The sequence below is a fragment of the Dermacentor variabilis genome, chromosome 9 (assembly GCF_050947875.1).
Source record: "Dermacentor variabilis isolate Ectoservices chromosome 9, ASM5094787v1, whole genome shotgun sequence".
Classification (NCBI taxonomy): Eukaryota; Metazoa; Arthropoda; class Arachnida; order Ixodida; family Ixodidae; genus Dermacentor; species Dermacentor variabilis.
In genome coordinates, this window is record NC_134576.1 from 110041202 (window position 1) to 110054190 (window position 12989).

General features: G+C 45.7%; 1 protein-coding gene across 2 annotated transcripts in view; it reads left to right on the forward strand.

The window, feature by feature from the left end:
• The window catches only part of GlnRS (Glutaminyl-tRNA synthetase), a 29295-nt gene that overhangs the window by 5582 nt on the left and 10724 nt on the right, over window positions 1–12989 (forward strand). The window contains exons 6-11 of one of the 2 annotated variants that reach the window (XM_075668994.1): window positions 714–764; window positions 3124–3284; window positions 5598–5784; window positions 6907–7094; window positions 9573–9934; window positions 11931–12018. In XM_075668994.1, the coding sequence (XP_075525109.1) occupies window positions 714–764; window positions 3124–3284; window positions 5598–5784; window positions 6907–7094; window positions 9573–9934; window positions 11931–12018 (1037 nt within the window). The remainder of the gene's footprint in view (window positions 1–713; window positions 765–3123; window positions 3285–5597; window positions 5785–6906; window positions 7095–9572; window positions 9935–11930; window positions 12019–12989) is intronic. The other variant, XM_075668995.1, reaches the window with a different exon arrangement.

Below are 12989 nucleotides of genomic sequence, written 5' to 3' on the forward strand. Positions count from 1 at the left end.
CAACAGATTGGCAAGTTTACAAAAAAATTATAAACTTGGCAGTTTGATTTGACTTGCAGAGATAGGCATTGACAGCTTAGTGCATTGAATCATGCTACCATGCTAACCGAATCTGCATCACTTTATTGCCTGCTGTGTCTTTCAAGGAGGGGTGAATCCAAGTTGAAGGGGGGTCACACCAGGCACATGCTTCTCCCCCCATTTCGTCTAGTCAACTACCCCTAAAGTTCTGCATCACTGCTTTCAAGCATGGCTTCTAATAATCACTCGGCTTCTGACAAAGGGCAGATTTACAGGGTCTATGTATCCTTCGTGTTCTTTGCCATGTTACATGCTGATGTCAGCATCAAACATATTACATTATCTTTGTTATATTCAATAAATCATTATATTGAAGTTCAACTCCCTGGCCAACGGCGGCAGTGACGGCAGCACAGAAAATGTGTGTTTTCCAGGGAAGAGCAAAAAAATATGCATAGAGAAAAGAATTGCGACTAAGCCTTGCCAGCAGCCTCCCTTTTTTTGCAAAAGCGCACTCTTTGCATTGCTCTCACTGGTTGCGCATGCCTGCTTTGCCCGCATATACTGCTTTCTGCCTCACAGCATCACATTTTCATTTTCTCTTCCCTTTTTCCTTCAAACCGCTGTGGTCACGTCGTGCACGTCCGCGAACGCTTTGCTGCATGCTGTCTGACTCTGGTTCGGGCGGGCAGCAAGGTCAAGTATCAGTCATCCCCGAAAGGCACTGCATTCAACTATCTTGGGTGAGAGAGGGCTCTCAAAGTCTTTCTTTCTTTCTTGTGAGGAATGCTGTACCTCGTCTCACCAAATTCATGCAGTACAGCGAAAGCTACAGGTCATGTCAGCCAACTAAAATAGACAATCAGAAGAAAGGCTCCTACATTGTCTGCCTTTGAACAACCATCGCTCTGTTATGTGCATATGGAAAGGGAAGGTTTGTAGTAGGTTTAGGGCTCACTCATGCTTGTGACTCACAAAGGTTGCATGACCGAGTTGGTCACAAATGGTTACTTTGGTCAAAAAGCGACTGTTTTGAGTCACTCGCTTGGCTGCTTGATTTTTCACTTGCATACTACTGAACCAATCAGCGGTGCAGGATGTCTGCATTTACTGGCGCTCATTTTACGGACTAATGGCAGTGTGAGCAGACGGTGAGTGGCATCGATTGCGGGACATCTCTGTGTGGTGACGGGCAGGTCGCACTTGCCGATAGGAACAACCGGTGCCGTGAGTCGCTGCTTGGTTGCCATTGGTGGTCGATTACCAGTCGCGATCGGTTGCGTGACCTCTGTCAGTCACCATTGTGAGTGAGCCCTTAAAGGCGTGCAACAGGCAAAGGCCTTCCTCCCTTCTCACAGCATGCAAATGGCTCTCGTTGCTGATTGACTGGGCTCACTACAAAGCTGGGCTTGTTACACGAACCCGAGTCTATCTAATGAGCCCCACCCAATTTCTAGGGATTCTGAGCTGAAGCATAAAGATAAACATTTAGATTAGCAGATTGTACTGCTTCTACTCCAAATTACATAATTCTTGCTTCATTCATGCAACAAAAAAAAAAAAGAGTAGCACCGGGGGTTACACTGCCTCCTAAATTTCCACAGCAGCTGGCTGCGACGTCACACATTTGGGTGACGTCACTACGCTGAATTCGTATTGTGCATTGTTGTATTCTTATGCCACTCCTGCTAGGGCCCGCTGTGAGGGCCTGCAGTATTCGATAAGTAAAATAAATAAAGTGTATAGCCAAGTCTACTTACCACTTTCTTAACAGAAAAAAATTTATCACACCAGGAAAACAATATTTTTCAACCTGGTAGCTATTTCAGAACATTTCCTTGTGCAAGAAAGAAAAAAAAAAACAGGTACGTAGACATCATTATGAGGTTGTGTGCACCAGTGGTTTTTATTTTCTTCGCCAAAGAGCAGTCCTCTCTTTTGAAGACTTGGCATTGGGCACCCTGAAGTGTATATGGCCCACAGTGCTCTTGGCACTGTGTGTAGATAGTGATCAGCTTGGAACAGCAGCGGAAATACTGTCAGCTGAGCCAGATGTTCACGAGCAAGTTCACTGCCAAGTCACGTGAAATCTCGCAAAAGTGAAATTACCTCTGAAAGGGATCTCTAAAGAACGCTACCCCAGTCGGCAGGTTTCACATTCACGAATTATCATCTCAGGCATGTCCATGGATGTGCGTCAGCAGCCAGACGAGTGTAGTCAAGCACGGCACTTGAAAGGTTAAGTCAATACGCTCGTCAGCAATGTGGAAAAGACCAAGCGTAGGCAATGAATAGAACGAATGTGCAGCATAGACACACACAATTTGGGCCTGCACGGCTCACATATGCTTGCATTTGTTAATTCATTTCTTAAAGTGCTTGCTTGTGGTGACAAAGGCAGAGCCAAATTGCGCTGTAGTCATGCTGGTGTGCAGTAAGGCCCACTGTAAAGGCAACACACAGTTTCATATCCTGCTGTCAGTTATCAATGATATGTGGCATAAAGACCGATGGATGAATTTGTTGTGCATAAATTGTATGTCCATTTGATTAACTAGCCACTTTCTTCTGATAAAGACAAAAAAATGCTCCACTTATATTGGCGTTATTACTGCTTGGCTGTGCCCCTTAACAGTGAACAGTGCTGTACTTCAAAAAAATTTCTTGAGTTCAATGTATCCACTTTCGACACACGGCGCTGCGGCTGATGACACGCTGACATCATGAGTGCCAGGCCATGTCCCATTCATCAGACTCAAGAAAAGTTCAGCAGTCGCTTTCTGCTTAGAAAAATTGATGACTGGCCAACGTATGTATAAGTACAAGAGGAAAAGGTTCCAATTATGATTCACAATCCATCAAACACTGTTGCACATGGCTGCCGACCACCTCTACCCTATAAAGGTGGGAAAGGAGGAGCATCCTCGCCACCCACCTATTCCTGCACAGCCAGCACTGCATAATCAGTTTCACCACAGATGTTGGTCGTTTCTGCGAATATCTTTTCATCGTCTCTGTAGTCAGTGATGGCGGTGCCAGAGCGCTCCCAATTGAGGTTGTCCTACTCGATAGCAACAATGCTGTTGGCTTCGATTTGGCCAGATTGCATATCTGCCGACACTGGGGCCAACACGATGGAGGAACTCTTCCGGACCAAAGTGCACTTCCACAAGCCTGGCGAGAACCACAAGACGGAAGGCTACATAGTCACCCCAGCCACCATGGCGCACCTCAAGAACCACCTCAAGGTCACCGGTGGCAAGGTGTGTGCTTGTGCTCAGTTTGATACTCAAAGCTCTGTTTGAAGCACGGTAAACCTGACTCGTAGTTTATAGTCACCTGGCGGCCATTGCAAGGTGCTAGCAGTGCACTGGTGGTCTGGGCCACCAATGGCGGCTGTAAGAGCAATGGCATCGGATGCAGACGACCGGACGAAGCGCACACGGTTTTTCCGGTGGCTTCTCACTGCGGTTTCCCAGGCCTGATGAACTGGAAGATGCATTTTCGTGTGTCTGCTATTGAGAAAGGTTGCTGCTTGTACGAAGCAGGTCATGTCCATGGAATCAGGTTGTATATATAAAGCTGAAATTGCAATGCAAATGCACCCTGCAAACAGAGCTTACCGTGACAAGCTAGGACGAGGAAATCCAGCAGTTTAGGTAACCTTGCTGTGCACACTAACCTATTCCAGGATTTAATGCTTGTAGATTGGCAAAGCAGCACGAAAATCACAAACAAAAAAGAAAGAATTGTCTCCTTTTCTTTCTGTTGCTTTTTCATTTTTGCTTTGTGGGCGTGTGTGTGTGTTTTGCGTTGTTCGCTGATCATTCATGTGTCAGGACATTCCCATTATCTGTCCATTTTCTCTCTCTCTTTTTCCGCTGCTTCGTTGACCTTAACGCTCTAGCACCTAGCCCAGTCTTCGTTCTTGAGCTGTTTCACGTGTGCATGGCCAGACAATTTTTCTTGATGCAGAACTGTGTTTGCGCAGTATCATCGCCAACCAATAATTCGAATACCGATAATTCGGACTTGATTATTTGGACAACTTCATGGCACCACCACTAGCTTCGTAAACTTCGTGTGCAAGGATGACCGAAATTTCGGACGCCTTACAGCACGCCATGCAACGATTCGGACTCCGACTGCACGACCATGTGCTAATTTGGCCATCTAGTTGAGCAGAAATGGCAATATTTTCGGTTTAATACATGACCGGCATGGTCATTGGCCCTGTTAGCGGTGCCTCCTGAAACCGAAACTAACAAAGATTAATCGATCTAGTAGTCACCAATGAGTATTCTGTGCATGCATTGCCTGTACTTTCGTCTATCTGTAGTGAGAGCATGACAATGGTCGAGATAGGAGCCGCGATTTTGTAGTGATGCCTTCCGCTCGATTTTATGCCACTTTTATCCCCGGTTCATGCCCGGCTGCCTCTATTGATAATCTGGGCATGGTGTCGCACTGGCCACTGATAAAGGGTGAAATTGTGTCAAAAAGAATTGCATAAAAGGCATTGCTAGAAAATCATGCCCACTGAATGTCTATGCCAAAGGCAAGCGCATGTGCATGCAGCAACATGTTGACAAAGTTGTGTTGTATTCTTGGATGGTTACTTTTGAATAGGGGTGTGCAAATACTATCAAAATTTTTGGATAAGAAATCAAATACAAATACTTAGCATCGAATATCGAATAATGATATGAACATGCGTTTATTAGCAAGTTGGTTTACCGTAACATGTTGGAACATTGCAATTGCATCGTCATTGGTAAAAAATTAAGCTAGTAAGCCGTCATACTAAAAGATTGTGTGCTTGGAAAATGAAGTAATTTCTGCTAGTTGTCTGTTCTTGCCAATGTCTTGTTGTACCGCATCGATTTTCCGTAAACTCTGAGGCATTTGACCCTGTACCAGCTATCACTCACCGTCTTTGCTGTCGAGCAATAAGCTCAGGATTGGGGGTGGAACCTGCAAAAGAGTGCACCCTCGCTGTTCGCAAACCCGTGCCCTTTGCCACTGAGAGGCTGGCTTTTTTGCAAAGCTTAGACGTCCAATGGCTAAGCGTGTTTTACAGGCAAAATTTTGCCAGCAGCATGAAATTATCAGAAGATTAAGCACAAAATCAGGCACACTTTCTTAGATCAGATAGAAATAAATGCTAAGAACCATGTTTGCTTCCACGCAGCCAACAATAATTCGATTTGTTTCGAATATTTCACCCCTACTTTTGAAGATACTTTCCCCTTCGTGATATTTTGCATGACTAGCATCGGATGCATCGATGGGCGCCAGCATTTCTGCACTGAATAGCAAGCTTGGCACTCTGCAAAGAATACTGTCACTTGTAGACTCTATTGTGTTTTGCATTGGTCACGCGCAAGATTGCATGTTTGACATAGTGTCAGAATTGCGGTCGCTTGTAGACACCAATTCACCTCACGTTGATAAGTTTTGCACATGTCATACCAAATTGAAGAGCTTACAGTGGAGCTTTTTTTTTTTTTGTATGCAAAGCTGTTTGAGTAAGCTGTCCCTGGAACTCCCTAACGTGTTCTGTGTGATCCACTCAGGTGCGGACACGGTTCCCTCCCGAGCCCAACGGCATCCTGCACATAGGGCATGCCAAGGCCATCAATGTGAACTTTGGATACGCCAAGGCACACGGTGGCGTGTGCTTCCTGCGCTACGACGACACCAACCCCGAGAAGGAGGAGGAGCGCTTCTTTGCGGGGATCCAGGACATGGTGCAGTGGCTAGGTGAGAGAGCTGGAGGTGGCAGTCACGATTCCCATTGCATGTCGCTGGTCTGCTTTCCAATATTTTCATACTATATACTTGTGGACTACATCCTCTGGCACTGACGGTGTTCCAATACTTGCCGTAGACATCTGGATGGGTAGCAAAGAGGGGCAACTGGCAGCTTAAGTCTTGTCCGAATTGGGAGAAATGTGGCAAAGACACCATCGACATCAGGAATGATGCAAGCAACCTCACTGGCTAAACCGGATCGCAGCTTAGCGGCCTGCTTGGAAACCTGACCAGAAGGACACCTGCACAAAAGGATACGTCAAGGTTGTGCACTTTGGCTGCATTCACACTTGGGTAGCGGCAAATGGGCTGAAAGGCCAAGTGGATGGAAAATCTTTTCCCTGCATGTCCAAGTTGTTCACATTTCATTTGCTACCACCACCGCTGCCACTTTTGCTCATATCGATGTAGTCTGCATATGTTTGTCCGCGTGGTGGTGCTCTTCATTGCACTATTTCAAGCGGCACGTTCATTTATTGACCAACCTCTCATCAAAAGCAATCATTTCGTGCAACTATATGTGTCATCTCCTACTTCTGTCTGCCATGGAAGAGGAAGAAGAAATAGTTTTGGTACTTGTAGCTAGTAGTTTCCTAGAAATGGACAATAAGCAGGAGAAATGGTGGTGGGTTTGTCAGGCTTTGTAAAAGCACGAAAAGTTTGATCACACCAACACTTTTTTGCCTCACCTCCTACCTCCTGGTCCACAACATTGAATACTATCGTGAGTATTGTTGACAGTACATTTTAGTACGGCTCTTGTTGTAGAGCACAATGTGGTTCTTGATTGCGTTGATCAGCATCGCAGCCGGCACTTTTGGTGCCATGTTCAACTTTTCGACTGGATGTTTACATGCTAGCGCAGCTTCCAGTGGAGCGGAACAACTTTCTGCTTCGTTGTGGTGAAAACATTGGTCAGAGACTGGTCGAGCTCGCCACCTGTTCTTTTAAAGGCTTATGCTTAGATCAGCTGGCACATGAGAGGGGTCACTAGATATTGCTGGTAAGGCGGTAATTTATTAATGTGCTTAATTGATGTGAGGGTGATCACGACATTGAAAATTCTTGCAGGCTACGAACCATACAAGGTGACCCACGCATCTGACTACTTTGATGACCTCTACGTCTTGGCTGTGCGGCTGATCCAGCGTGGTCTGGCCTACGTCTGTCACCAAACCGCGGAGGAGCTCAAGGGATTCAACCCGCCGCCATCGCCTTACCGGGATCGCACCATCGAGCAAAATCTCCGGTTGTTTGAAGTAAGTGTCCTTTTGTCCTGCTTATCATCTCTCATCAAATGTATCTATCAGGTGTTGTTCTCACCTGAACCACGGCTCATCCACCATGCCCCTCCAAGGTTACCGTTCCCTCCCTGTTGACGAGGTAGCGTTTATTCTTGGGGTGAAAGTCATCAATTGGAATTTGATGATGATGTGTAAGCGGCATTGTGGAAAGGATCCTTTCTTGAATGCGCACTTGAGTGCTCGGTTTTTTAGTCTGTTTTTCTGTTCTCCCACATGTCTCGTTTCGACAGGCTGATTGCAGTGCATTCCTATACTTACTGATCAAGTAGAATACAGTAGACCTTGTTTGTACAGTTTGGAAAAAATGTGGAGGAATACATACTGCCGGGAAAACTTATGATCAAAAATCACAAAAATATTTGGCAAACTCAAGTGTAATTGACATCAGCATAATGTCAAGTGTTGCATGAAGCACGAGATGCCACTGCGTGAGCTGGAGGGAGCCCTAGCAGCTCGAGACTCTCATTTCTGTGGCTTCGGCAAGCTCACGCTTGCTTTCCTTGAATTTGACTCAGCTCACCAGCTCATTAGTGTGAGGCATTTTGGTAGGAAGTTTTGACGTGCTTACTCAGTACTCGTGCTGGCATGAGACACCGGTGCGCATGGAGCCGCTTGGGCCCAAGCTACCTGAGAGCTGCTCTGTTGTTTTCCTATTGTGCTGTGTTTTATCTTTGAAGGCCGCGTCAGGAAACAAACAAAATTGAGTTGGTGGGCAACACTAGTATGTGATGCTGCCAGGACGAAACATGACACTCACTTTTCACCGCCTGCAGCGAGGAACAGCAATGTGTTTGGCTTATCGCCTATTAAAAGCATACAGTAGTAAGTTAAGATGCTTATTGCAGTAGGGTCGGCTGTGATAGCTGTGAATGCGATGACTCGCAAGGAAATTTGTTCTGACCGGAAGAGGAAACTGAGTGGTTTCTGGCATTTGCACATCACACGGGTTGGTGAGTACTGCGGGGAAGCAGTCGTGGCGGCCCCTACTGCTGTCGATCACGCATGCCTCACTTCTTTCCTCGTTGACATGGGATCTAGTGGCTGCAAAACATATCATATGATTGCAGGTTGCCGATATACTGAGCGTTGGTGCTGAAAGATCTGGTTTTCCAGGAACGTATTAACCAGTAACTAAGAAACGTATTGGGTCATTCTTGCGTTCCCGATTGCGAACGTTGGCACCGGAAAGTCGTATGCAATGGGGATCGTATCAATGAGGTTCTTCTGTACGCATTCGTTAGTTTGTGCTTGCCCGCATGTCGTGCATGACCTTTCCGTGCATTCTAGTTGCTCAATAGTGCATTTCAATTCAACATTCGTAACCACTTTGTTGCAATTGTGTTGAAATATTATTATGTTGCTTAAGACACTAGAGAGTTTTAGAATAGGGGCCCCGAACGTTTTGGGGCTCCAAAGAAATAGCGTCGAAGCCACAGCATGTGCGCGAGATGCAAACTGCATTTGGGTTTTGCGTTGGGAACGCTATTTCACCGATTTCGCGGAGCACAAATAGCGGCCCCAAAAACTTTGCGTCAGCAAACATGGCGGCACCCATCGAAGCGACGGCTCTAACCTAGCACCAAATTGGGTTCGATTCGTGGTTACGCTTGAAGTTCGCAAGCTAGGAGAAGCGACTGCGGTTATCGCTTTCTCTCAACTAGCGTGTGTTATGAAGATTGATTCATTAGATGCCACTGATTCCGAATTTGATTGTGGATTTTATGGCTCGTTGGCATAACACGCTAAGCTTGGCTGGTGAAGGACCGTAAAGTTTGTTTGCTCAAAACTAAGCGCAACTAATTCTTTGCTACTTACAGAATAACCTCTAAATTGTAATTAAATACTAATACAAGCAAGTCAAAATGGCTGTTCCTATCATAAAATGGTATATTTTATTTAATTATTTCTAATAGCTTTTCTTTGACGCCGTAGTGGCGCTGTCAGTGCAAGATGCTATCTGCAAACGTAAAGCCCTATTCTAAAACTTTTCACTCCTGCGTGCCCCAATGCTAACACTCGCAAAGCTCTTTGGGGCCCCAAGCTATTGGGGCCCCTATTCTAAAGCTCTCTATTTTTCTGTACAAAACATTATTTGTATTAGTTTTCAATGAGCTCTTATCTTGAAAAACATGAAAGTGTGTGCTTGTACCTGTGTTGTAAGGCCTTTATGTCAACACTTCACACATTTCTGTAACAGTGCACCAGCCTTTCCACTGTTGTCTGGGAGAATGGAGCTTTATCAAGCCGAGTAACTTTTGGGACTTCTTGTGGTACACTATTTTCACCTTGTACTATAGTTTGTGGTAAAAATAAAACCAGATGATGAAAAAGACGTTAGCAGAGTCAGAGCGAAGTTTTGTTGCAGTTGGCCTTTAAATCAAGGTTTGACTGGGATGCTTTTCTCTCTCTCTCTCTCTCTCTCTCTCTCTCTAGGACATGCGCAGGGGAAAGTTCAACGAGGGCGAGGCCACACTGCGGATGAAAGTGACCCTGGAGGAAGGCAAGCAGGACCCCGTGGCGTACCGGGTGCGGTTCGTACCGCACCCGCGCTCGGGTGACAAGTGGTGCATCTACCCGACGTACGACTTCACCCACTGCCTGTGTGACTCGCTCGAGCACATCACCCACTCGCTGTGCACCAAGGAGTTCCAGTCGCGGCGCTCCTCCTACTACTGGCTCTGCAACGCCGTCGACGTCTACTGCCCCGTGCAGTGGGAGTACGGCCGGCTCAACCTCAACTACACCGTCGTCTCCAAGCGCAAGATTGCCAAGCTCATCGAACAGGGCGTCGTCAGGTGAGGCAGGCACAGATTACTTCACATTGACTCCTTCGGGCACTTGTAAACACTGTTGTGCACGCCAAAGTGTCTGGCACTGAAGAGCAATAGCACTGATGAAGATAGTGGTACATTAAGCACCCGTCAACTCGAAGCTGTAAAAGCCAGAACATGTTTCGAGATTTGTGGATTTTCAAGATAAACGAAATCGCAGAATTAGGAGTCCCCTGGCTGCGCCAGGCCACACGGAACCTTTCCAAAATGCCAGCAGTAATATTCTCGGTCAATTTTGCATGCATTGGCACTGTACACTGAGTCAGGACGATTTATCCCTATGCACTATGTAAAGCCAGTCATCAGAGTATAACCTGTTCCAGAATGCAAAAAGCTAACACTTCTACTTTCTGCATCGTAATGAATTCTGAACAGTTTCACTTCAAAAACCGAAATTGAACAGCGGAATGGCACATTTGTCGCACCTTTAGCAGACCCCAACGAGTGATGCTGCATTTGCAGCGTCACGCAAGCATAAAGCAAGCATCGTTATCAAGCGTGATCTCGCTGAAACGCTGTGGGTTCGCATGCTGGCTTCTTTTGAGTGCTGTCCCTAGGCTGATTGCACCTGCTTTCACACTTCCACTATGTCTCGCCTCAGCTCAAAACTAGTGCCCATACACCTCACCATCGCATGTGTTGTGTGGGGAAAACTAACATCAGGGGACTCTGGAGAGTCAACTGCTGCTACAGCTTGCGCTAAATATCAGCAACGTGCCAGGAGGTTACTGTGTACCTGACTGCGTGTAGTTGCTTGGATGACAAGAAATGGACTTGTTTTGCTGTGCAGGCTCTCTATTTCTGTCTAAACAGCTAACCCCCGTGTTCTGGAAAGTTCCTCCGCTCACTGCAACAGCTTGACTCAAGAAAGTGGATGGCAATGCCACCCTTTGACAGAAGTGGTCAGTGCGCTTCGGTGACAGTCCACTGCAATTCTTGAGGAGTGTAGTGTCTTCTTTAGTTGTGGAGCGGCACTGTGCTCAGCTCAGTTGAGTGGAGGAAAAGCTTTTGAGTCAAGGATCGTTGGAGGATATGGAGGCAAACAGTCTAACAAAAAGTACAGTTGACTTTTATTAACTCATCCCTGACGAAATAAATCGAGTTATCCGGCAAGTCGGATTAAACAAGTTGCAGAAAAAAAATCAAGACACACCACTCATTCAGTTGGCAATGTTTGCCCTATTCCAGCAAGCCCCCAATCAAATGCGCGCCCACTTTCTTTGTGTTTGAAATAAAACCGAACGTATAAATTACATTGAACCTCCTAAACAATGTAAACGTCTAACGTGCGCCTGCTCTTTTGGCAAGAAAAATGGGCAAGGGTCTAATGTGTGTTGCACATTGGCGGATGGTTTGCCCAAGTTAGTTTCTACGCATGTTTTACGGTCAACTTTGCCGCAATACGTACGTGCTACGCGGTAAAGCGCGCGCACGCTGCGAAGCTGGGTTTCAGTTTTGCATCAAATTGCACCGCGCACGCAATTTTCGCCCCAATTGTCTTGGAAAACAAGAAAGGTGCGTGTTGGATCGGGTAAATACCGTAAACATGCATTGTTAGCTGCGGTTTTTCCTTGAAAATCTTCCTTGGGTGGCAGGCCCGAAAATAGGCATTTTCAGTGGGAGATGGCACGTGTTCAACGCATCCACTGCCCCATAACCTCAGTTGAGACAGACACTGCTACTATTGGAGTCATCATAGGGGTCACGGGCATAGGCACTAACTGGCCACGTTCGAATTACCCGGTGAAGGCCTGCTTCAGGATCAAATTAACGAAGGTTTGGACCCGTAAAAACGCATGGGCGTCGACCGGGGACTTTCAGCCAAAATCAAATTAACTGAAAAATTGAAATAACCGGAGTCAAATTAAAGTCTACTGTGCTAGTTAATGATTTGAATGGTTTACGGCTTTCCAATGAAATTGGTTTTGTCTTTATCCTGTCTCTTTATTTTTTTTTCCAGGGACTGGGATGACCCACGCCTGTACACACTGACAGCACTGAGGCGGCGTGGGTTTCCTCCGGACGCCATCAATAACTTTTGTGCCAAGGTAAGGCTAGTGCAAGTGGTTTAGTTTAACCACATTAACTAACTGCCATGCCCATAATCTCAATAAACAGCATGTGACTGTTTTGCATGTATATACATTTGGGTGCCTCTACAACGAATGCCTCTAATAATGAAATTACCTGTATAACGAAGGAATAGTTCTGTCCCAGTTCTGTTGTGAGCTTTGCGGTGCGCTACTTTTAAAAAGAGGTGACCTGTATAACAAGTGATTTTGTAGGCCCCAACCACTTCGTTATAAAGACGTTTGACTGTAACATAATGTAATGTGAACTCAGAGATTTAGAGGGTGGAAACATAAAAAAAAGGAATGTATCGTAATCACAAGGCGGACCTGATGTTGCATGCATGACCAACACCAGGATCCTAAAGGAATGAAAACCGCACGTTTGTAAAAACTTCATTTGTAGAAAGAGTTGTTTGTGTTATGCTTCGTTTCTGCTTGGCCCCATACCTCCTGCATGCCGTGTGAAGTCGACCGATCCCCCTTGCCAACCTTGCCTCCTTTGCATTGCGTTGCACCACTCTGCATACTCTGTGTGTGGGAAAGGCCACTTACAGAACAATGCATGACGTTTAGGTGACTGCGGAGAATATATCTGGTTACTTTTGTAGTTTCGCATTGAATGTATTGCAAAGCACTACATTCAAATGGAGAAAGCAAAAGCCTTATAGAGTAATATGTAGTATTGCTAGTGAGCTATTGTTCCTGTAGTTAAAGAAAAACAAGAGGCTTCTGGTCCTTAAGCAAGTCAAGTTTAAATTACATTTTGGATCAGCTACAAACTGGTATTGTGTCGTTCGGAACAAGGAATGCGTGTGGGTTCGAAAACAGCAATTAACCATTGACTTGGTCAGTTACCAGAAGCGTTTGTTTTTTCTTATATGCCATTTGGCCAGATGAGTTTTTGTAAAACTCTTTACTATGTTTCACTTCTGGTTATTATTTTCCTT